The sequence below is a fragment of the Myxine glutinosa genome, chromosome 3 (genome assembly GCF_964187855.1).
Source record: "Myxine glutinosa chromosome 3, kmMyxGlut1.1, whole genome shotgun sequence".
Lineage (NCBI taxonomy): Eukaryota > Metazoa > Chordata > Myxini > Myxiniformes > Myxinidae > Myxine > Myxine glutinosa.
This window is the reverse complement of record NC_136263.1, coordinates 175,005,843-175,030,603: the sequence shown is the minus strand read 5'-3', so window position 1 is coordinate 175,030,603 and position 24,761 is coordinate 175,005,843. Positions and strand designations below refer to the sequence as shown.

The 24,761-nt window shown below is 42.6% G+C and overlaps 2 protein-coding genes across 2 annotated transcripts in view; one reads left to right on the top strand and one right to left on the bottom strand.

Annotated features, from left to right (window-relative positions):
• Window positions 1-100: 100 nt before the first annotated feature.
• Window positions 101-6,087, bottom strand: LOC137423046 (V-type proton ATPase subunit G 2). Its single transcript, XM_068109820.2, has 3 exons — window positions 5,718-6,087; window positions 981-1,081; window positions 101-766 (listed from the first exon to the last, which is right to left on the bottom strand). The coding sequence occupies exons 1-3, from the start codon at window positions 5,797-5,799 to the stop codon at window positions 554-556; spliced, it is 396 nt and encodes a 131-aa protein (XP_067965921.1). The 5' UTR covers window positions 5,800-6,087; the 3' UTR covers window positions 101-553.
• Window positions 6,088-6,284: 197 nt separating this feature from the next.
• The window catches only part of DOLPP1 (dolichyldiphosphatase 1), a 34,279-nt gene continuing 15,802 nt past the window's right edge, over window positions 6,285-24,761 (top strand). The window contains exons 1-3 of the mRNA XM_078774753.1: window positions 6,285-6,438; window positions 15,350-15,450; window positions 23,307-23,391. Coding sequence (XP_078630879.1) covers window positions 6,342-6,438; window positions 15,350-15,450; window positions 23,307-23,391 — 283 coding nt within the window. The 5' untranslated portion in view covers window positions 6,285-6,341. The remainder of the gene's footprint in view (window positions 6,439-15,349; window positions 15,451-23,306; window positions 23,392-24,761) is intronic.

Here is a 24,761-nt window from a genome sequence, read left to right as displayed (position 1 = left end):
CATACACTTTTCTTTTTTATTTAAGGCCTGGCCTCTGAGGGCTATATAGTCCGTGCCTGGAGCCTTCAACATAAAATAAATAAACACCTGGGCAGGAACCACCGATTGCATCAATTTTTATTTTTTGCACAAATACAGTCGAGGCAAGTCCAAACCCTGATTCCAAAGTCCACTTTTGGCATGCTTCAAATGATAATCGCTGTAAATGTTAAGGCAGAAGATAAGGCATACATGGCAAGGCAAATATTTCTCCAGAACTGATAACGTATATGATTGGGTGGTGGAAATGGTGAGGGATAAACATTGTAATAACTAATTACAGGAATCAATCGGACAGCAAATTAAATCTCAACCTGGAATCATTCCAGTTCTTACAACTGTTGCAAGAACTAAAGGAACCCAAACTGCACAGTGCAAGAAGCAAGGAGGCGAAGTATGTTGGAACGGTCAAAACAGTCGGAGTGGAAAAGGAACACAAAACGGATTTAAAGGATCACCTACCTATAAAGGAAATACGGGATGCGGGGATGAGGAGTTGGAGAAACTGCTCGGTTTATAGCACAGAAGTTTCATCCGCCATTTCGACCACCTTTTCGTTTGGGGGAACAAAGTTAATGTGGACGGTTGGCGTCACCGAGCAAACTATGTCGATCACGCGTGAGATAACCGCTTCATGGTTCTCTTTGTAACTAAGACAAATATTCTTAATACGTTCCTCGGTCTCCTGTTCCATACGTTCGGTGCCATCTCCCTGCGAGCCCAATACCTGCCGGCAAACCAGTCACCAATTGCTCACAAAAATAGATGCAATCTTTCCATAAAATTATGGAGGAAGGTCAAGAAAGTAAATAATTTTCTGTTTACATTCTTGGAATTGAGAACTTTTTAAAAAACAATAAAAAAAACAGTTTTCAGGACCACATATCCATATCTACCAATGGCCCAAGTGGTTAATGGAAAGCCTCTTTCCCTAGACTCACTTTTTCCCGCTGGTGCTGAAACTCCTTCTCTCGCCTGCGTCTGTACTGCTCCAATTCACCCTGTGCCTCTTCTTTAGCTTGCTTCAGGCGATGCGTCTTCCCTGTTGAAGGGATAAAGAAGTACGATACATGGTCACAACACGAGTTAAAGTTGGATATGGAAACAAGTGTGCGTTTGGATAAAAACTTGATTTAAGACATGGGATCCAATTTCTTTAAAGTAAGTTATCTGTTGTCCCTAAATAGTTTTATCCATTCTGTAGTGATGGTGTCCTTTATTTTTATTCCCTTTTTCAGTAATGCAAGTATCATAACGGAGCTTGCACACGTATATGACGATGAGACAGTGTACATTTACATGAATCACAAGGACAATAGATAACCGCATAGTATTTGGGATTTTAAGCTGGGCTCCTTGCATCATGAGCCACAGGTTCAAGTAAGAACACAAGCTAACATCCGGCCATGTTCATTATGCCCTTAAGAAGCCCTCGCATGTCACACGCTTCTAACATCCTCACCTGCTCAACCTCCAAATGCCGAGGCTGGTTGTCCACCTACATTAATTATTCCCCTTATTCTCCCAATTGTGGAATAGTTTTCCCCGTGTCCATTGTTTCGTCCTCTTCACTTCGCTCTTCCAAATTCGCTGCCCAGCACTAACTGATGTATTTCCACGATCGATTCAACAAACCCATTCTTTCCAATTCTGTTCTCTTAGGCCATTGGTACTTTTGTTTGTGTATGTCAATCTCACCCCTACCCCAATACCCTTTGTGTATGTCAATCTCCCCTCCTCCCCATACCCTTTGGTAGTTTGTGAACCTAATATCCTTTGTTGTTCAGCTCCTCAGTAAGCCTAGACACTTGTATTAAAAAAGAAAAACCAATACAATGCGACTCGCCAATATGCCTTCGCATAGTCCCACAACAGGTAGATTCCATCGTTCACTGTCCTAAAAATAAACGTTTCAATTAAAACCCCTTCAGCTGTTTTCAAGTATCACATTTTCTCCAGCTATGACAGGTTTCACATCGATCGGTGAAGCGGTTTGCAGAGAAGGGATTTTTTTATATATCGGCTTTGAAGCTAATATGGCTGCCATACCACATGACATATGACCTTAAAAAATGTAGAATCTGCATGTGTGTGGGTAGGGGATCACGTTTGTGAAGTTTCGTGTTGATCGGATAAGGTTCGTTTTTCTATCCAAGATGGCTGCCAAACCACTTGATCTACGATATCATTTTCAAACTATATGAAACAGTGCTGTTAGATATTTGTAAAATTTCACATCGATAGGGTGAGCGGTTTGATATATATTATATTTTCCTTCAATCCAATATGGCTGCCACATCATGACCAATGATGTTTTCGTGATCATCTTAATCGCCATGCCTAGTCAATGACAAACGTAAAGTTTCGAGTCAATAGATTTAGTGGTTTGGGAGAAGGTGCTTTTTTTAAAGGTTTTAGGTTGAATCCAATATGGCTGTCAAAACATGTGACCGATGTCATAAATTTAATATTTCAATACAAATGGGTCTTTTTTTTCTTCTTTTTTTTTGTATACAAGATCGAGGCTCGTGAAAGAGCGAACATTTATCACACAGAAAGACAAACCGACAAACCGACACATAACCGACAAACCGACACATAAAACAAATAACATCGGGAGCAGTAGACAAGATGGGGAGAGGGGGGAAGGACACAAACACAACATTTGAGAGCAGGAACCGAGAGACATGGAGACATCGAGAGATCTGTGGGAGGGAGAGGGCTTTGGGGGGAGGCATGGGAAAGGGGGTGGGAGAGGCATAAAACATATGGACACTGCCAGGACTACCAGGAAAGAAGTTGGAATTACAAACAAGGTGGATCTGGGATGTATTAGTGGGGGTAGAAAAGATCAAGGTTTTGGATGGGGGAAGATAAGAGATGGTGGTGAACAGCTGTTTTAAAGACCTGGAGGGAGGAGTGGGATTGAATGGAGTGTGGGAGTTTGTTCCAGAGGCGGGAGAAAAGAGGAATGAAGGAGTGAAGGTGAGCAGAGAGCCGAGATTTCGGCAGTTTAACCATAAGAGGGTTGCAGGCAGATCTTGTGCGACCTGTAGGAATATTTGGGGGACAGAGCACAGAGAGAGCTGGGGGAGCAAGGCCGGAGAGGAGTCGGTAGAAGACAGAAAGACCACCTACCTGCCTGCGGTGAGTGAGTGAAAGGCGAGTGATGTGCATGCAATTTCAGATTTTTAGGATAAGGAATTCGATTAAAACATTTTTGGCTGGTATAACCATTTTACCTATGACGTCATCATTATCATTATTTTGTTCCCCATGGGGAGTACTTGACAATTTGCCAAGTTTATAATTTTTCCATTCAGCGGTTTCCGAGAAATATTTAATTATTTGCTTTTAATCTAAGATAGCTGCCATACCACGTGGCCTATGACATCACAATTATCATCAAAACATTCTGCATGCGTGTCAGTCCTACCCTGAAAGTTGTCTCAATCGGACATGTGGTTACTGAGAAAAACGACGTTTAGCCCGTACGGACTGACCGGGGAACCCGAAAACAATGCCTACGGCGACGGAGGCATAAAAAATCAGGACATCCTAACCGACTGCCTTGTTCTTTTACCAGATATTTAAATGATTAAGGTACATTTTGCATCACCTTTGAGGAGGGTATTGTGGCAGAACTAGAAGGGCACTCAGTGGAGCGCATACCCCCACCAGGCTGAACAGTTTATGCTTTGTATTCCACTGATAGGCTGGATCTGGATTCGGACCTGAACCAAAGTCGAATCATTTCGTCCTTGTCACATACGCTACATCTCTGCAAAATTTCGTCCGAATCCGTCCACAACCTTTTGAGATATCTTGTTCACAGACAGAGACAAACAGACAGACAGGGGTGAAAACATAATCTCCATCCATCAGTCGTTGGTGGCAGAGGTAAACATTGACCAGACCAAGTGTTGTCTTTTTTATTTACTACAGGAAAATAGAAGAAGAAAAGCCATTGTGCACACCAAGCCTGTACTGCAACTGCACCCCAACGCTACACAAATTGTTAACTTGTCATCATAAAACAAAGTACTGTGCATGGCACGTTGTAAAAGGACACCGATTGAGTGATAACCACAAGAGGAACAGCTCGTAGAGGGCACCAGCATACAAGTGGGGGGAGGTGGTTTCAGAGGTTGCATGAAGGATCATTTAAGATCTGTTGTCTTTTCAATCTCTACTTGATCCCTGGACCAGTGACGAACACACACACTGCTTGTTGACGGCCCATCCATTTGGAAATGTTGAATTTCTACTGTAATCCAGATGGTGGAAGTGAACTGTATTCAGCAATTCCATAACATTTGATGGGATAATTGAAATTTGATTGGATGGTCCTTCCAGGTTTTGCTCGGACCCATGCGATTTGAAGGCGGTGATGGATAATGGGGTCGAGACCACAACTTGAGAGAAAATCATCCCCACTTTAAACAACTCAAGAGGTAAAGGTGTTACCTAATATGAAGATGTGCCCTTGGCTTCAGAGATTTCATGGCGATCTCCCGAAAGCAATCATCCGTTCGTGGCAGGATTTGTGTTATTGAACCATCACCTGCCAAAGCTTGGAAAATCCAATCATTATCTGGTAATCCCAACCAGATCACCCGACGTTGGACAAATTCCATGAACCTTGTGTTTAAGCAAAGTGGTTCCGTATTGAAGGTGTGGGCACACTGATACCTAGTATCTTGCGGGTCTTCTTGGTGAATTCAACTACAAGAGGATCAATCTGCAGAATGGATTTTTAAAAAATCACTGCAAGATCCTTTTCGCACAGCACGGAAGCAAGGGTGATCCCTATGGTCATCGGGGTTCATCTTGAGTTTTGTTGAAGCTGCCTTGTATGGAATGCATGGTGACATCTCTCCAAGGTAACAAAAAGGAGCCACTGGTCAGAGCAGATCTGGTTGGACCAAATTCTCATTGGTCTTCACCGCCTTGAAGCTTACCTACCAGACTCGGGAGAGGGGGGGGGGGGGGGGTTATTTTGGGTGCTCAGGGAATTTTTGTGTCATCTGGGTCGTTTAGGTCATCAGGGACCTTTGGGTCAGTTGGGTCCTCGGCGACTTTTGGGTCATCTGTGTCTTTTGGGTCCTCGGGAACCTTTGGCTCTGGGTCTTAGAGGGTCTTCAAAGGTCGAAGGGGTCTCATCAGTCTAAAGAGTTAAAACTAAAAGGTATATTTCAATAGTGCATAATTAATTAATTAATAGACGTATGTAATTAATAGACACAGAGACACACTCTGACACATACACCGCCCCACCCCCCATTTATAGTGGAAGGTTTTAATGAGGTGACTGTCTATGCTCATCTGGTTAGCAATCATAGCTGAACACCGAGTGTGGTCGCAGGCAGGTCAACCAAAGCAGCAGTCAAGGGTTGTGAAGGTGGCACAGGTGGTAGGATGTAAATAACATAAGGAAGAAAATGGCCAAAATTACACCCTTGCGCTCCGTGAGGACGATCTTCGCCTGAAATGGGCGATCTTTCCCCGTTATCAATAAAAATCACTCACAAAACGACCATTTATTTAATTAATGCTCAGCGGTTATTCCGTGAGAGAATCAGGGAAGGATGATTTAACTCGAACATTCCACAGACGTCACACTCCAAGCTCAGCGAGACTGCCCCACCTCCCGTTCGTCTAATCCGGGCAATACTTACGTCTCCGAGCCTCTCCCACCTTCTCTGCGGCTCGTTTCTCTGCTTGCAGCAGCTGCTGGATCCCCTGAGTCTGGCTCGCCATAATGCACGAGATCTTGTGATGTCACTTCCGCATCGCGGCTGTTAATATATATTTATTTTAAAAAGATTTTCAATGACATCCTGGAGACGCCACGCCTACCGATTAACTGGTCACGCCCACAAAGCGTTACTGCAATGACGTCGATATATAACTTTCCTCAGGAAATATCGCACATTTAGTCAGGTTTGTAAATATCCATGTGATAAAACGTGCCTGCAGAGCCGACTGACAGAGAGACAATAAGCGCGCCACCAATGGCAGGAAGTTACGTCACTTGCGTGATGCCACAGATGATGCTGTTGAGGAAGAACGTTATAATTGTTGCTGTTTTAATGTTCTTGGAATTATTTCAATTAAATGATTTATGATATTCACGTCTAAACCAAATCACCATTAATGCTTCATAGAGTTGCAAGGAGGAATTAACATGAAAATTAAACCTGGGCGCTCTAGGTGGATTTATTCACCCTTTTGTGGTGTTTCCTGTTTACTCCTCATTCAGGCAGAGTGAAAGGCACACCTTGACGGGGTCTTCGGCTGGAATGGCGGGGACGTGTGCATTTCCACAGACAGCGGCAAAGGAATTGAAAGAGGGAGAATGGCGCCCAATTAGTTTAACACACGTACAGTATCCGGAAGGTGAGGACGAGAGGTTTTTTTTCATTTATTTTGCAATTTATTTTTTACCATTCATTCTCCTGTTTGCCTTTCTGACAGCGAAACTTTTCGGGTGGTGAGGTGTTGTTGAAAACGCTGTTCTCTCGTCTTTAAATTAATAAATGGAATCACGGTACAGCACGTCTTTGCAACTATACACACCCTGATAATCGGTTACAAACAATATCTGCTCAATATTATCGAGCAAAATGTGGACATGCGAAAAAAATACAACACAGCTTCGTCGAATGGGTAATGAATGATTGGAATTGATTCCTTCACACATGCTGAATGTATCATTGTATGAAGTTTAACTTTAATAAACAGGAAAGGTGGTATTTTAATTCATATCGGTCGGATTGCTCAGTCGTTGAGCACAGATTTATTTAGGGATCGATTGATATCGTTTGATTGAATGGACTTACTTGGGAGTGCAGATTTTTTTTTTAATGACTTTGCGTACGTAATAAATTAGCCATCTTTTCATATATAATAAATTAGCCATATTTGCGTACGTAATAAATTGGCCATATTTGCATATGTAATAAATTGTCCATATTTGCGTAGGCCTACGTAAAAAATTAGCCATGTTCGCGTACTCAATAAATTAGCCACATTTTCAAATGTAAAAAATTAGCCATGTTCGCGTACTCAATAAATTAGCCACATTTTCAAATGTAAAAAATTAGCCATGTTCGTGTACTCAATAAATTAACCACATTTTCAAATGTAAAAAATTAGCCATGTTCGCGTACTCAATAAATTAGCCACATTTTCAAATGTAAAAAAGTAGCCATGTTCACGTACTCAATAAATTAGCCACATTTTCAAATGTAATAAATTAGCCATATTTGCCTACGTAATAAATTAGCCATATTTACCAACGTAATAAATTAGCCGTATTTTCAAATGTAATAAATTATCCATATTCGTGTACGTAATAAATTAGCCATATTCGCGTACATAGTAGATTAGCCATATTTGCTTACGTAATAAATTAGCCATATTTGCGTACGTAATAAATTATCCATATTCGTGTACGTAATAAATTAGCCATATTCGCGTACATAGTAGATTAGCCATATTTGCTTACGTAATAAATTAGCCATATTTGTGTGTGTAATAAATTAGCCATATTCGCATACATAGTAAATTAGCCATATTTGCTTGCATAATAAATTAGCCATATTTGCGTACGTAATAAATTAGCCATATTTGTGAAAGTAATAAATTAGCCATATTCGCATACATAGTAAATTAGCCATATTTGCTTACATGCTATGTATGCAAATATGGCTAATTTATTATATTAGCCATATTTGCTTACATAATAAATTAGCCATATTTGCTTACATAATAAATTAGCCATATTTGCGTACGTAATAAATTAGCCATATTTGTGTGAGTAATAAATTAGCCATATTTGCATTCATAGTAAATTAGCCATATTTGCTTCCATAATAAATTAGCCATATTTGCATACGTAATAAATTAGCCATATTTGCGTACGTAATAAATTAGCCATATTTGTGGACGTAATGAATTAACCATATTTGCATATGTAACAAGCGTTATGCCTAGGTCCCCTGTCGGGGAAGTGATGTGAGTTGACAAAGTGAAAGACGCAGAAAACATGCTATGATATGATATTTCGCTCACAATGTTCAGACATACATACATGGTGGCCATATTGGATTTTGACCTGGCGACACAATTTTCAATAGCGTTCTTCCTTATGCCTAGATACACCCACACACCAGATTAGAAGTTGGTACTTCGCTTATTTTTCAAGATATTCCGCTCACAAGGTTCAGATGTACATGGCAGCGGCCATCTTGGATTTTGACGTGGCGACCCAATTTTCAATAGGGTTGTTCCTTATGCCGAGATACACCCACACACCAGATTAGAAGTTGGTACTTCGCTTATTTTTCAAGATATTCTGCTCACAAGGTTCAGACATACATGGCATCAGACATACATGGCGGCGGCCATCTTGGATTTTGACGTGGGTTGCACCCACACACCAAATTCGAATGCGGTCCTTCGCTTACGCACACACGGACGGATACACGGACGGAGGGGAAAACCATAGTCCCCCTTTCGCTCCGCGGTGCGACGGGGGACAATAAATTGGCCATATTTGCATAGGTAATATATTAGCCAATTTTTCACGGAAATGCACCCTTTTTGCTTGGAACAAGAATATTCATTGGGACCAGAAGGGGACATGTATTGCACAGCAATTCACCCTCTTGTTAGTATTAGTTGGTTTAATTGCCAAATTTAGTGTTGAAAAATATGATTATCACTTCATTGCTGGAGCGATTTTATCAAAGTCCATTTCAACACTTGGTCCATTAAAGGTACTGCAATTATGTCAAGCCAGTGCAATTAACAGGTCTGAGTTATGCAATCGTTGTTCTGCATTCCATATACTATGTGCTTTTACGATATATATATATATATATATATATATATATATATATATATATATATATATATATATATATATTGTTACGGACGCGGTTAAGATGTTATTTTGACCGAGCGGTTGGTATGACCGCGACCGTTACAGGATCCCCGATTGGCCCGACTCCCCCAACGTTGACCAGATCGCACCACAGATATTCAATTTGGAAACCTCTAAAGCGACCGAAAGAGAAGGAAGAGAGAAGAAGACAGAGTACGGAGGAATAACAGGATTTATTATACACACAAGCAAAAAGAAGGAGCGATCAAAGTTATTTACAAGCAATGGATGGAAGAATCAGTCACACAGTGAATCGTTAGCTTATACTAGTCAATTTACTTAACCCCAGGACAACGATTAGGACAGACAACGTTCACACTTACACGGGGGATATTGCAGGCAGGTATGGCTTGAGGATGGATGGTTGTTTTGGGAGGCAATGGAGGGTCCAGCGTGGATTGCTGCCTGGCGCGTCCTTTTCGTGGCCTGCGGCCCCTCAGCTGCCCCCTTAGCTGCAGCGCAGCTGGTCGCACGATGGCTCGCACACACCTGCTCGTTCAGGCGTCTTCCTTCTCCCCAGCAACAACGAGCGACAGCAAGCAAGAGGACGGGGTCAGAGCAAGAGGACGGGGTCAGAGCAAGAGGACGGGGTCAGAGCAAGAGGGTGGAGTCCGTCCCGCGGCGGCTTATATTGGTTTCCTCACCGAACCTTCGCGCACTTTCTCGGGGGTTCCCGCCCCGCCCTCCCTTAGCCAAACCCCTTGTTCTGGGTTGGATGAGCGGGGCCGACTTACTCCTCCCCCCTATGACGAGGGGGGCGACCCGTCTTCTCTAGCCACTCCCCTTGTTCGTAATGGCCGCAAATGGCGAAAACCGATCAGCAGCTGCAGGTAAGGCGCCGTCACGTTGCACAGCAGTTCAGTACTGCAATAAACGGTTGGTGTCAAAGCTCAAGTGGGGGAATCCCTGGCACTTGAGCTGCCATGGATCATCGGAGGGGCCTACGCTTTATTTCGTTTGATGCAATGCAGAGTCAATCTAGTGGGAAACATGTTTAGCCTACATAGAATAAGGAAATAAACTATTTAAAAAGATATATCGTGGCCTGTGTGTAAGTTTCATGGAATTAACTAGGAGGACGGCTGCGACCATTATTTACACTAGGGCATGCCCGTACTATATCTATATCTAAAATTATATCCCCCCCCTCTATTTACATGAAATGGTTTGGTCCAAAGCGAACGGCTTGCGAGTGGTGACAATCCCCCCCCTCTATTTACATGCAATGGTTTGGTCCAAAGCGAACGGCTTCCGGAGTTTGGTAAAGAAATCGCCATCGCGTGCACAAACGCGCAGGAAAGCGAATGAATCGCAAATTCGTTTTTATTAGTTGTAAAACATAGTTTAACGCCAACATAGTTTGCAAACGTGAAATAAATGAATACGCTCTCAAATGTGCCATCCGAGGCAGAGTGTGCCCGCCACGTTCGGCACACGCGATCGTTCGCTGCTCTCTGATTGGTTGAATCGTTTTTTGGACATAGCTCGGTAAGTAATTGTCCGATTAATATGAAACCTTGAAAAGGCACATCCTCGGGTCCCCAGCAATATACCTGGCAAGTTAAAAGTATATCGGACCCGTGGTTGTCGAGAAACAGCGGTCACAGACAAACGTACAGACAGAGATTACTGGAATTATAGATAGATTACGAGGGTGTTACACACAACAAAACCATACTTTTCACATTCGTTACACTTTCTCCAAAATTGTTACACTTCTCAAAACCGTTACACTTCTCAAATTCGTTACAATATATATATATATATATATATATATATATATATATATATATATATATATATATATATATATATATATATATATATATATATATATATATATATATATATATATATATATATATACATACATACATATATATATATATATACATACATACATATATATATATATATATATATATATATACATACATATATATATATATATATATATATACATACATACATATATATATATATATATACATACATACATATATATATATATATATATATACATACATACATATATATATATATATATACATACATACATATATATATATATATATACATACATACATACATATATATATATATATATATATATATATATATATATATATATATATATATATATATATATATATATATATATATATATATATATATATATATATACATACATACATATATATATATATATATACATACATACATATATATATATATATATACATACATACATATATATATATATATATACATACATACATACATATATATATATATATATACATACATACATATATATATATATATATATATATATATATATATATATATATATATATATATATATATTGTTACGGACGTGGCTAGGATGTTGTTTGCCGAGCGGATGGCCGCCGCGCCCGAACAGTTACCCCGACTAACCCGATTCCTGAACGTTGGCCAAAATCGCGCCACAGATATTCAATAGGGAAAAGACAAAGGCGACACGGATGTGAAGAAGAAGAAGGAGACAAAAAGGTTTGAAATACGATTATTATTTATTACTATTTACATGGTTGAAAGAAACCAAGGAAGAAGGAAAGATAAGAAAATAAAGCAGAAAGAGGGACGGACCAGAAAGACACAGTGAAAATACTAGCTTAACTAAACAGGCTTAACTTATTACCCAGGACAGAACAAACAAAACAAACTCACGTACGCAAAAGGATCGAAGGGCAGGAATCGTTTGGAGGGATGAGCAGGTGGAATCACAGGGCACAGCGAGCAGGTCCACTCCGGGCGGGAAGCGAGGAGCCGGCAGCTCCTTGTATTCGGCTTTACACCGCACACCGGCAGGGTCACTCGCTGCCCCGTCAGGGCTTCACGCGGCTGGTTGAAACGGGGCTGGTTGAAGCGGCTCTTTGTTAAAGGCTTTTCGTATCTCTCACGCAACAACCACCCAAAGGCTTTTCGTATCTCTCATGCAACTCCGGTGCAACTCTCAACTCTCTCCCGGTGGACTGCCAACCCTCTTACGCACCTGTACTCATCTGCCGTATCTCTGGTCTATCTTCCTTTAGCGATCGTCGCACCCTTCTCTCATACCTTCAGCGCGGGTGTGACACGCCCTCGTCGGTTTCGGTACCGCCCTCCCCCCCCCCCCCCCCCCCCGTGCTCTGTTTCGTGACCTTGTATGGCAATCCCACAGGCTTGTCTCCTTATTTGGGCATGGGGCTGAACAGCCCCGCCCTTCGTGGCGCGCCCTGGGCTTGCCTCTCCCTGGCGACCCCGCCCCTCCTGTTCAAACAGAGCATGGAGCACATATTCACGATAGCAGCGAAATGAGAGGGCGCGCACCCCACGCTTGTGAACTGCTTTACCCAGAGATGGAGAGTTTGGCTGGGAAATGGAATTATTGAAGGGGAGCTATTCTTAATTGATTCGGTGCAATGGAGTATTAATTAATGGAAGACAAAGCCTTAGCCTAATACACAGAATAAGGAAATAACTGTCAACAAGGGGGAAATCTATTATTGGCTAACGTGAGTGCTTATGAACTAATTACGGGACGCACTTTGACCTTTATACATAACTGGAGTAAGGAGGGCGATATTTTTACAACAATTTACACAACAACAACAACAAAAAAACATTCTCATATCCACAACAATATACATGTATATATATATATATATATATATATATATATACAGTCACATGAAAAAGTAAGTACACCCCATGTAAAGTTTTGACTTTTTCAACATATTTCAACATACAGCTATTTGATCTTCATTTCAACAATATTGATATATAAAGGTGATATAATATAACAAATATCATGAAAGATTTACATTTTATAGTCCATTGAAGGAGCTGGGGCTCCCACGTCGATCAGAAGAATGGACGCGACAAAAAGCTGGAATTCATCTGAGTTGCTTTATTGAAATCAAACACTCAGGCACTCTGAAAACCCGTTTATCGGTCAGCAATATATATCTATTAACCCAGGGGGTTTGCCCAGGCCCGGCGCCAGGGGGCGTGGCCCAGCGTCCTGGCTGCGGCCTGGCAAGTTGAGGGCGAGCCTGCCCGGGCATGCCCGGGCATGCCCGGGCGTCCCGACCGAGGCCTGGCAAGTTGAGCGCGGGCCTGCCCGGGCGTCCTGGACGAGCCCGGCATGGTGATCGCTCCGCGTCCTTGATAGGTGCAAGGCGATTGTGAAACCCTAGCGGCAGCCGCTACACCATTGTATAATTTAAATAAAAATAAATGCAAATTTCGCATGTGGAAAAAAGTAAGTGACCCTCGGAAGAGGGTCAGAGAGCGGTATTCAGGATTGCAAAGCAGATAGTGAAAGAGAGGTGTGATGTGATGGGGGTGAGTTGCTTGAAGGATGAAGTGGGACAAATTGTTGTGGACCCAGATGGAATTAAAGGAAGATGGAAAAGATATATGGAAATGCTGTTGAATACAGAGAATGAATGGGATGTCAACATAGAGAGTAACCCAGTTTTAGGACGGGCAGAGAAGATAACTGAGAAGGAAGTTGAGTAAGCGATAAAAGCAATGAAGAGTAGAAAAGCGGGAGGGCCGACGGGAGTTGTGGGAGATATGTTGAAGGCAGCAGGAAGTTGGGGTGTGAAGAGAATGACAGAGATCTATAATCTGGTGTTGAAAGAAGGCCGCATTCCAGTGGATTGGGAACTGAGTACCCTCGTCCCTCTATACAAGGGGAAAGGTGACCCTCTGGAGTGTGGCTCATACCGAGCGATAAAGTTATTGGAGCATGGAATGAAGGTATTGGAAAGGGTGTTGGAGAGGAGGATAAGGAAGAAGGTGAAGATCGACGAAATGCAGTTTGGATTTATGGCAGGAAGAGAAACGACAGACATGCTCTTTATTGTGAGGCAGTTGCAGGAGAAGTACATGGAGAAGAGGAAGAAGTTGTTTCTTGGGTTTGTTGATCTGGAGAAAGCATTCGATAGGGTTACACGCGAAATATTGACATGGGCATTGAGGAAGTTATGAGTGGAGGAATGCTTGATCAGAGTAGTGATGGCAATGTACAAAAGAGCACACACAGCTGTAAGGACGAAGGACGGGAACAGTGGTGAGTTTGGGGTGAAGGTGGGAGTGCATCAGGGATCGGTACTAAGTCCACTACTATTTGTAGCTGTGATGGAGGTGCTGGCTCAGAACGTAAAGGAGGGTTTACCGTGGGAGTTGTTGTATGCAGATGATCTGGTGTTGATTGCGGAATGTATGGATGGACTGAAGGAAAAGATGAACAAGTGGAAGGAATGTATGGAGACAAAAGGTCTGAAGGTGAATATCGGAAAGACGAAGGTGATGGCAAGTGGTAAAGCATGTGGTGAGGTGGAAAGAACTGGGAAGTGGCCGTGTGCTGTGTGCAGGAAGGGTGTCGGAGTGAACTCCATTCAATGTACAATGTGCGCTAAGTGGGTTCATCAAAAATGTAGTGGTTTGAGAGGGGCATTAATCAGTGTGGCAGCTACATTCAAATGTAAGGTGTGCACAGAAGGAGCTGCAGATGGAGGAAATGTTGAGTTGGTTCTTGGAGACGGCGTGAAAACATTTTGCTACCTCGGAGACATGCTGAATGGAAAAGGTGGATCAGACTCGGCAACGGTTGCTCGGGTGAGATGTGCATGGAAGAAGTTTCGGGAACTGAGTGGCATGCTGACGAGGAGGGGAGGGTCGTTGAAGCTGAAGGAAAAGGTGTATGCTGCATGTGTGAGAAGTGTTATGATTTATGGGAGCGAGACATGGGTAATGAACGTAGAGCAGCAACGAAGGCTGGAAAGGGTGGAAATGCGAATGGTTCGGTGGATGTGCGGAGTATTGTTGAGGGAGAGGAAGACAAATGATGAATTGCGAAAGATGATGGGAATAGAGCCTGTGATTGATGCTGTGAAGAGAAACATTTTGAGATTGTTTGGTCATGTGTTGAGGAAGGATGTAAGTGACTGGTTGAGAAGAGTGATGGAAATGAATGTCGAAGGAAGTAGAGGACGGGGAAGACCGAGAAAGACTTGACTAAAGATGGTGGAAGAAGAAATGCGGGCAAGGGGGTTAACAAGGAGAGATGCAGAAAATAGGGAAAAATGGAGAAGATTGTCATGGGGACCGCAAGGCTAACCCCCGCTCTCGCAGGGAAAATGGCCTTAAAATGCATGTTGTTGTTGTTGTATATCACCTTTATCTATCAATATTGTTGAAATGAAGATCAAATAGCTGTATGTTGAAATATGTTGAAAAAGTCAAAACTTTACATGGGGTGTACTTACTTTTTCACATGACTGTATATATATATCTATTCATTTTTCTATTTTTGTCTGTGGGCAGGTGATTTACTTGGCCAGTTCCTGGCGTATTGCAGCCTGCTTCCCCTCGCCATTTTCTGCTGCCTGTGCACGCTGGCAGGATCACGGCGAGACTTGCACACGGTACTAAACAAGCACCATTGCATTGCCAAGAGCTTCATGTCACTCATGCACATTGCAATGAATGAACATCTCTAACCAGTGCCTGGCAACGATTGTGCCTCAAAGTGTACTCTTTCATCTTTTTTTTGTTTCCAAAATCTCATCTCGACAGCGGGTAGGGGGGTACACATGGATGCAATATGGGTATGAATGGACAGGCAGAGAGAGAAGAGGGAAGGAAACATGACAACCTGTAAGTAGATTTGGAAAGGTCGGGAAAGGTTCATGTGGATAGAAAAGGTCAAATGTAGGGATGAAGGGTGAGCTGAGGTGGTGATTTATTGGGAACTTGAAGCACTCGAGGGAAGAGTGGGATTAAATGGACTGAGGAAGAATGTTCTACAAGTGCAAGAAAAGAGAAACAAATAAGTGGAGTCCAGCAGTGAACCTATATTTAGTGAGTTTCACATGTAGGAGATTACTGAGTGAACGAGGGTAATGTGGAAGGGCTGAACGGAACTGATGGGGTGAAAGAGCAGATGTGTTGTGGGAAACACGTGTGAACCTTGAACAATTATAAAAACATATATTTTTATACAGGCATCGAGGTGTAATAGGGGAAAATGAATCAATTGCCAAAATCAGGCGAATGAAAAACAGTGGGATGTCGACAATAGGGTGGTGCTCAAAATAATGTTTAAAAATATATTTACTGGGACATGGCTTTATGTTGTTCCTTTTGTTCCAAAATGAAAAGACACCAAATATGAAAGCAATCTGATTTTATTTAGGGGTGCCACATCAGTCTTCAAACTGAAGGTGTCTACAAAACTTTTCTATATGTGGATCGAAAGCAAAACCAGAAGTTTGTTTTATGAAAATCCACCCTCCACTCACTTTCTATGTATTCTAGCAAACACAAGTTACAATAGCTGCACAAATAGCACTATATTGCTATGAAAACTCAAATTCAATGATAACAATCCAAATGTTCAGTTCATAAAATGAAGAGACCATATCACATAATATTTAAAAACCCAAATATAATGAGAAATGTAACTCCTATTTCTGGGCCTGTTTCACCACTGTTGCCTTCTTGGCATCGGGGTACATCTTCCTGTGAGCAGCAACAACTTGGAGCAGAGCTTGCTTTTGTTCTTCATCCTTTGTAAGGAGCTTATTGTAGTCTTGTATCAATGCGACACCCCTTTCTGCCCTGTCGTTCACCACGACTAAGCCACTGGCGGATTTCTTTGCTTCCTGAAAGCTGGTTTCTTGCTCCCATGAACCAGGATCCTTATCCATCCAATCAGTTGGGGTCCCTAGGATGCTGAAGAAATGCTTGGTGTGTTTTGTTATGAGGCCAGCGATTGACAGGGCGGTTCCTCGTTTGATAGCTGGTCTCTTTGGAGAGGGGTTTTCACCGTCATTTTTCAATGCTTCAATCATATTGATCTTGCTTTCTTTGTCAATTCTGGTGTCAAAGAATGCAAATGCCACTAGTACTGGGCTCATGTACCACGTGTGGCGGCCAAGTGCCTTCAAGGCTGCCTGAGCCATCTTCTGATTGATTTGTTCAAACTTTTCCAACTTCTTGAAGAGGTTAATGTCATTCAGGGGAGCCTCAATAGCTTGTGGAGCCCGAAACCAAGCCTGTACATACACAAGGCAGACAAAAATGTTGAAGGCTCGGAGTTCTCTCGCCTCTCGAAGTGTCAAGTGGAACTCTGACCGAAACATGAACACCTGTAGTGAATATAGTGCTTTTGCCATCCATCTGGCTCTGTGCATTGCTCCTGGAGCCATGATCCGGATTCCACGAGGTGGGATTCCTCCCATGTAGATGACCGTCAGTTCTAGGAGTTCACGATAATCATCTCGTGGCTGCTGATCTTTCAAACACACAAGAGCAAATTCCAGAGCTTCATCCATCATGTCATTGTTCTGTGCAAACTCAGCTGCCGTATCAGGATCTGTGAATCCATTTTTTGGTTGGTGATGGGCAATGGACGGCCACTTCGCCTGAAACCGCTTAAAAAGCTGGATGTCAGGGCCTGATGAAGGACCGAAAAGAGTGGTGAAAACATCTCCCAGAATGATTTCGTGCGCATGATGGCGGCAAGCCAAATGAAGTAGTTTAGTCTGTAGCTCTTTTCAATGAGGACAGCAGCCCCTCCACGAACACCTGAATTGCTGGCCGTTGTGTCAAAAGACAAAGCCTTCACCTTGCCCACAAGGTTCCAGCTCTTCAGTTTGTCCACTACAGCGGTTGCCATAGCTTCTCCTCCCCCGTCAGGTAACTTGGGAACATTCAACAGCTGCTCCATTCCATGGTACTGGTTGGACACAAGGATTGGAAGACGATCCACATTCACATGCACAAAATCTCCAGTGACATCGGGAAGAAGCTTTCCATCCAAATGGACCACTAAAGGACCCTGCACATTATGATGAAATGCTTCTTTTATTTCGTCCATGGTTTTGCATCGATGCATCATGCGATTCCGCCGCACTGTCCATCGGTTCAGTGCCAGCTCTGCAGGATCCCATCCTACTGCTCTACAAATGGATGCCAAGTTGTGGACAGCCATTCAGTCACTTGTTTTCGTACGATCCAAAGAAGCTGCGACTTCAGGAGTGACAATGTTGATAGGCCTTCTTTTCTTGGGACGAGATATCCCACCATCAGATGATGAAGAACCAGCCTGTGCCGTGGTCTCAGAGTCAGAGTCTGAGTCTGTGACTTCCATAGCAGTAGCACCCTTCATGACCATTTCCTGTCTCTTATTTTCCTTCTCTGCCTTAGTCTTCTCCTTTTCTTCCCTTTCTTTCTTTCGCTTCGTTTTTGCTTCCAACACAGTGTCTACAGATCCCATTGAAGCCTTCCTCTCTGAGAATTGATTGTGAAGAAACTTCCTGTCCTCGGGGTTGGTGATTATGGCCTCCGAATCTGCATGCCTAAGATCAAACGTCTTCTCCAAGGAGGCCTTGAAGGATGCTTCCTTTTTCTCTTGGGTCGCACCACCCCGCTTTGCACCTTTTTGGAGGCTCCTCCATTCTTCATATAGCCTCTCCAAACGATGGATGCAGTGTTGCTTCGTCGTTGTAGGTAGGTGAGCTTTTTCCCAGAACTTCACAACCTCTTCAATGGTGAGGGTTGCACTCTCCCGGGCAGTGCGATTCTCCTTCTTCAGGTGATGGAAAAACAGGACAAGAGATTGATGCACAGTCGGGAGCTTGGCACCTTTGATGGCATCTCCAGAAGTGGACCCAATGAGATACACATTATCCTGAGCCCGAGTTTGCAATGAAACACTGGTACTAGCACATGCCATATCTGCAAAATAAGCAAGAATGTGGGTAAAATCCTGTTAATTCTTACTCCACAGGGTCACTCTCTACAAAAGAGCCACAGTCAATAAGTTAGGCCTACATATTACACACTAAAAAAGCGTACCCCTGACCCCGGGAACCTGTACAAAACATGCATGAAAATTGCCCAGATAGTGATCATAGGAAGTCTCAAAACTGTATGTATAATATATTCAAAAGTGGGCGGTCCGCTTCGAAAGTCCGCTTATCCGCTTATCCGCTGCAGCGGACTAACGTTTTCAAAGCGGATAAGCGAATCGGAACAACCCCCGGAAACCGAAGCGGATAAGCGTAAGCGGACTACCGAAAAATTAAAGCGCATCGCGATTCGCCAAATCAGCTGTTAGCCTGAGCCGTTACTCTAGAATTGTGAATATTTATTTAAGTGAATAATAAGTGAAAACGGAATATTTTATTGGACGCTAGAGCGGCAATAACGTCAAGATGGAGAGATTTCTGACTCCCCAGCCCAGCGGCAGTGCCAGGGACAGGCACACGAGCGACGCAAACCAGCAGTCCCAGCACAGCGACATCCACAACCCGGCGGTCAACATGATGGGGGACGTGGAGGACAGTCAGGAGATCTGCGCCCTGACCCCTCAGCTCGCGCGCAGCGAGAGCAGGATGTCGCTGGACTCAATCGAGTCGGCTGAGATCAACGTGACAATGGACACAGACAATTCCAGCCTCAGCCAGAAGTGGAGGCACATCGCCCCCTTCTTCAAGGTCGTGGACAGCAAGGCCACGTGCACCAAGTGCTCAAAGACACTCAAAGCCCAGCCCGGATCAAGTTCAAACTTGAAGGTGCACTACCAGAGGTACCACGATGCTCAGCACAACGACCTCAAGGCGGCCCTCGACGGCGGCAGCAGACGCGGCCGCCACAAGTCCTTCCAGGACATGGCCGGCGCCAGGAGGCAGGCCAGCATCGAGGAGACCTTCAAGGAGAAGTTCAGCCAGAAGAAGTGTCTCGACCTTTACTATAGGTAGGTAATTTTATATTTTAATTAAACTCATTTTCATTTGTCAACTTAAAGTAAGAATATATTAATAACTTCGGAATAAATCGGTCCGTTCTATTCCGATTTAATCGGAATTTATCGGATTCAATCGGAGGCACGTTAATAATTATAAATTCAATGTTAAAGTTTTTTTGACTGTTCAAAAATATCTTTCAACAATTTATATGTCTCATATAAATAATTTATATGAGACATATAAATTGTTAAGAGTTTTCATTCATTATATCAATTTATAATAAATTGATATAATATATAATTCAGGTCCTTCATTGGCTCCATGAAGCCCGCCTCGGAGACAGACAACGAGCACAACAGGGCCCTGTGGGCGTACGCCTGCCCACAGTTCAAGGTCCCCTCCCGTCGAGTGGAAAACTTTATTTCAATAAATTTTGAATAAATTTTATTTAAATAAAAATGTATATTTTTGATCTTAAAAGCTTTGTTTGTCTTTGTAGGAGTTAGAAATGGCTATTTAGGCTTAAAAAGCATTAAATTCCCTTTAGAAACGTCAAAAATCGCTTTAAAAACGTCGAAGCGCTTTAAAAAAATCGAATCTAAGCGGATAACCGGTAAGCGGACTAAGATTTTCGGCTGCTGAAGCGGATAAGCGAATCGGACTACACGGGCTGGCGGAGCGGATAAGCAGTAAGCGGACTTAAAATTTTCCGAATCGCGCCCACCTTTAAATATATTGTATATAACTATATATATAATGTATAATGTGTATTTATGTATATTTATTATTTAATGTATATTTACTATATATTTATTTTTAATATTATATTTAATGTATATATATAATTATGTATTTATTTTGTGTATATACAGCCCAAAAAATGGGAATTCCTATTTTTGCATGGGGGAAAATTCATCACTGATGTGGCACCCCTAAATATTATTGGATTCCATTCAAATTTGGTGTGGTTTCCTTTGACACCAAAAGGAACAAGAATAGACCATGTCCCGGAGAAAATCTGCATTTTGATTTTTTGAAGCCCACCCTAGTCGACAAATCGATGATACCAGAGGACAAGATGGCGACAAGTTGCTGTTCACATGTTATGCATCAATAGAGTGTGTTAAACAAAGTAGGGAGTAGTCATTGTTTTCAGTGCAAACTTTTGTTTTATTGGATTAAATGACGAATAGGACAACAGCATTGAGCATGAAACAAAAATTAGGGTGACCAGTGATCTGTCAATTTCCAAATAACACTGTAGTAAGAAACCTCTTGATTAGCCACAGAAATGTAGTAAATACAACAGTTTGAACAAGCATTCTGAGTATGGCACTGCAATACATGTCCCCTACCAAAGTTCAAAGTGCCATAACTTTGTCAAAAATGATCGAATATGCAAATTTATGCACGGTTGATGCTGGATTTCAAACTTGATCTGAGGTATGCTGAGACACGTGTGTCACGCCTCGCCTTGTTGATAAGCACGCAAGGTCGCTCCGTGGAGCAGCCTGCACGTATTGCACTGTGTGAATTATATAAATTATTACCAACTCACGGTCTGAGGTACTAGCGATTCAAGAGATATCCATTTTTTAAAAATATTTTCGTTTAATTAACGATATCTGCCAAACCACGTGCCCTATCGCAAATTCCAAAAGGACATTTTAGTAGAGACTGACATGCTGAACAGATTTGTGAAGTTTCCCCTCGATTGGATCAAAAATGAGGGAGGGGCTCGGTTTTAAAGGTTCATGCTTAAAAACGTCATAACTCTGAAACCATCAATAATTTATTCTATTTTCCGGTTCACGATCAATGATCGATATGTATATATATGTTGCTCGGCTTGGCTCCGCCCCTCCCGAAAGCGCGCGCTGTGTCGCGCTGTTGACGTTCGCGAGACGAGGCTGAGGACGCACAGTGCGGCTTGAGGAGAACTCGAGAATAAACAAGAGATATCCATTTTTTTTTTTTCGTTTAATTAACGATATCTGCCAAACCATGTGCCCTATCACTAATTCCAAAAGGACATTTTAGTGCTGAACAGATCTGTGAAGTTTCCCCCCGATTGGATCAAAAATTAGGGAGGAGCTCGGTTTTAAAGGTTCATGCTTAAAAACGTCATAACTCTGAAACCATGTGACACATGACGTCATGCTCGCTGACTTTTTTGTTCGTCATGGGTATGCGATTCTGCCTGCAAAGTTTGGCCTCGATCTGTTCAGCCGTTGCAGAGAAAAAGGGGTTTTCGTGTTTTCACGAAAAACAATATGGCGGCCGAACCACGTGATCTGTGACGTCATAATTACCATTAAAATATTCTACAGACCGAGTCCATCATATGGTGAAAATTTTATCTCAATCGGTCCAATTATTGCAGAGAAATTGGTTTTTAAAGGAAATTAAAACTTACTGTTCTCCCCTATGGGCTGGTGCTCCTGCCTCACACCTGGCTCGGCTTCACGCTGTTGAATCCAAAGCTTTCAGAATCATTGGAATCTCCCGCGATGAAGCTATCTCTGAGGGCCTTTCACTCACTCACCGCAGGCAGGTAGGTGGTCTTTCTGTCTTCTACCGAATCCTCTCCGGCCTTGCACCCCCAGCTCTCTCTGTGCTCTGTCCCCCAAATATTCCTACAGGTCGCACAAGATCTGCCAGCAACCCTCTTATGGTTAAACTGCCGAAATCTCGGCTCTCTGCTCACCTTCACTCTTTCATTCCTCTTTTCTCCCGCCTCTGGAACAAACTCCCACACTCACTTCAATCACACTCCTCCCTCCAGGTCTTCAAAACAGCTGTTCACCACCATCTCTTATCTTCCCCCATCCAAAACCTTGATCTTTTCTACCCCCACTAATTCACCCCAGATCCACCTTGTTTGAAATTCCAACTTCTTTCCTGGAAGTCTTGGCAGTGTCCATATGTTTTATACCTCTCCCACCCCCCCCCCCCCTTCCCATGCCTCCCCCCCAAAGCCCTCTCCCTCCCACAGTTCTCTCGATGTCTCCATGTCTCTCGGTCCCTGCTCTCAAATGTTGTGTTTGTGTCCTTCCCCCTCTCTCCCCATCTTGTCTACCGCTCCCGATGTTATTTGTTTTGTGTGTCTGTTTGTCTTTCTGTGTGATTAATGTTCGCTCTTTCACGAGCCTCGATCTTGTATACAAAAAAAAAAAAAAAAAAAAAATGGCACTGAGTTAAGGATCATCAGAATTATCAGAATTACCAAAGTTCAAAGTGCCATAACATTGTTAAAAATGATCGAAACGTCGTGAAGTTCGAACTTGACCTGTAACTTAACACGAGGAAACCATGTACCAAGTTTGAAATCATTAGCATGAAGCGTTTAGAAAAAAAGTCCGGAAAACTGTTCTTTGCGTGACGGACTGACGGACGGAGGGACGGCGTGCAAACCTATAGTCCCCTCCGGTGTACACCGGTAGGGGACTAATAATCGATATGATCAATTGTGTAGGTATTGTTTGTCACATAAATTGCTGCTTCCTTGTCTCATGACTCTGTGACAGATCTGTTTGCTGGTGGGCATGCTGTCTAATGAGGCTGTTAATTACCTTCTGAAGCATTGGATTCAGGAACCAAGACCCTGCACAGGTATTGAGGCATTTGGACGTCATGGGTATGAATGGAGTGTTTGGAGAAAGTATATTTGTGAAATAGGTACAGTGCCTTCAGAAAGTATTCACACTCCTTGACCTTTTCACATTTTGTTGTGTTACATCCTGAATTTAAAATGGATTAAATTTAGATGTTTTTTGTCACTCACCTACGCATATAACCCCATTAGTGCAGCAGTTAAACACAAAAATTGTGCATTTTATGAGAAAAGCATGAAATTTCTAACATAGTTAGTGCATAACATAAGGTTTATTTTCAGATGTGGAGGGAAGTCAGATTTGACCTCTGAGGACCGTGAGAGGTCAAATCCAATATGGCCGCCAGTCCACCGGATCTAATGTTCAAACGTGCTTAATTTTGGAACCAAACAGTGTAGAAAAACATTTTAGGTGTCATTTCCAACTAAATTGGGGATGCCCATTCATTTGGTGATACTTTTGAGATCGCCAGAACTCAAGGACATGCATTTAGGTCAAGGTCAAGGTCAAATTACGTTAAATATCTATTTTTATGATACTGCAGTTGGAACTGTTATTGGAAAAAGTTCATTTGAACTTTTAAAACTTTATTTTTTCAGGTACAGGGAGGGATAGGTACAGAACACCCAAAGACCAGAAATGATGAAAAAAAGTGTTTACACTGCAAGGAATGATGCAATAACCTCTGAAAAAATAACTGTAGTTACCAAGTATGTCCACAAAAGCTTACATTAAATCAAGTGCAATGATGAAAATTGGTAATGATCAAAATCTAACAGTCTCCAGAACAGAAGCACAGTGCAGTGAACTTGAATGCAGCTTTGGCACACTTGCAGCGTCCAGTGCATCCTTTCTTGCAGTGACAGTGGATCAATTCATGGCACGACTTTGTTGCTTCAGGGAGAGTGGTCCAAAGAGGCTGCCACCCAGTTGTTTCCTTTATCCAGCCCCAGTCAGATGGCTCTGGCATCTCTGGATCCATGACCAATGCCTGGTTCCAACAGTTGGCCTGGTAGCAAGTGCGCTTGATGTGCTGCTTCAGTGCTGCCTGGGTTGGAGGAATGTTCTCTGGACTTCTAGACTTCTGTGTGAAGAGCTGCTTCCTGGCATCATTCACTTCTGTGCTCTCACTGGTTCGGTCGTACATCAGCACCACAAATCGCTCTTGCAGTAACATTGATCCTTTACTGACCTTACTTGGCATGCATAGGAGTTCATTGAAAGCATCATTCACCTCTGGGAAAGACTTCCAAGTTTCCCAGGCAGTCTTCTTTCCTCTGCCAGCAACTACAGATACAGTGTCACACCCGGTGAAAGCGTGAAGGACTGGGAGAGTCAGACACTGTGTTGGATTCATTGTGGCAACCA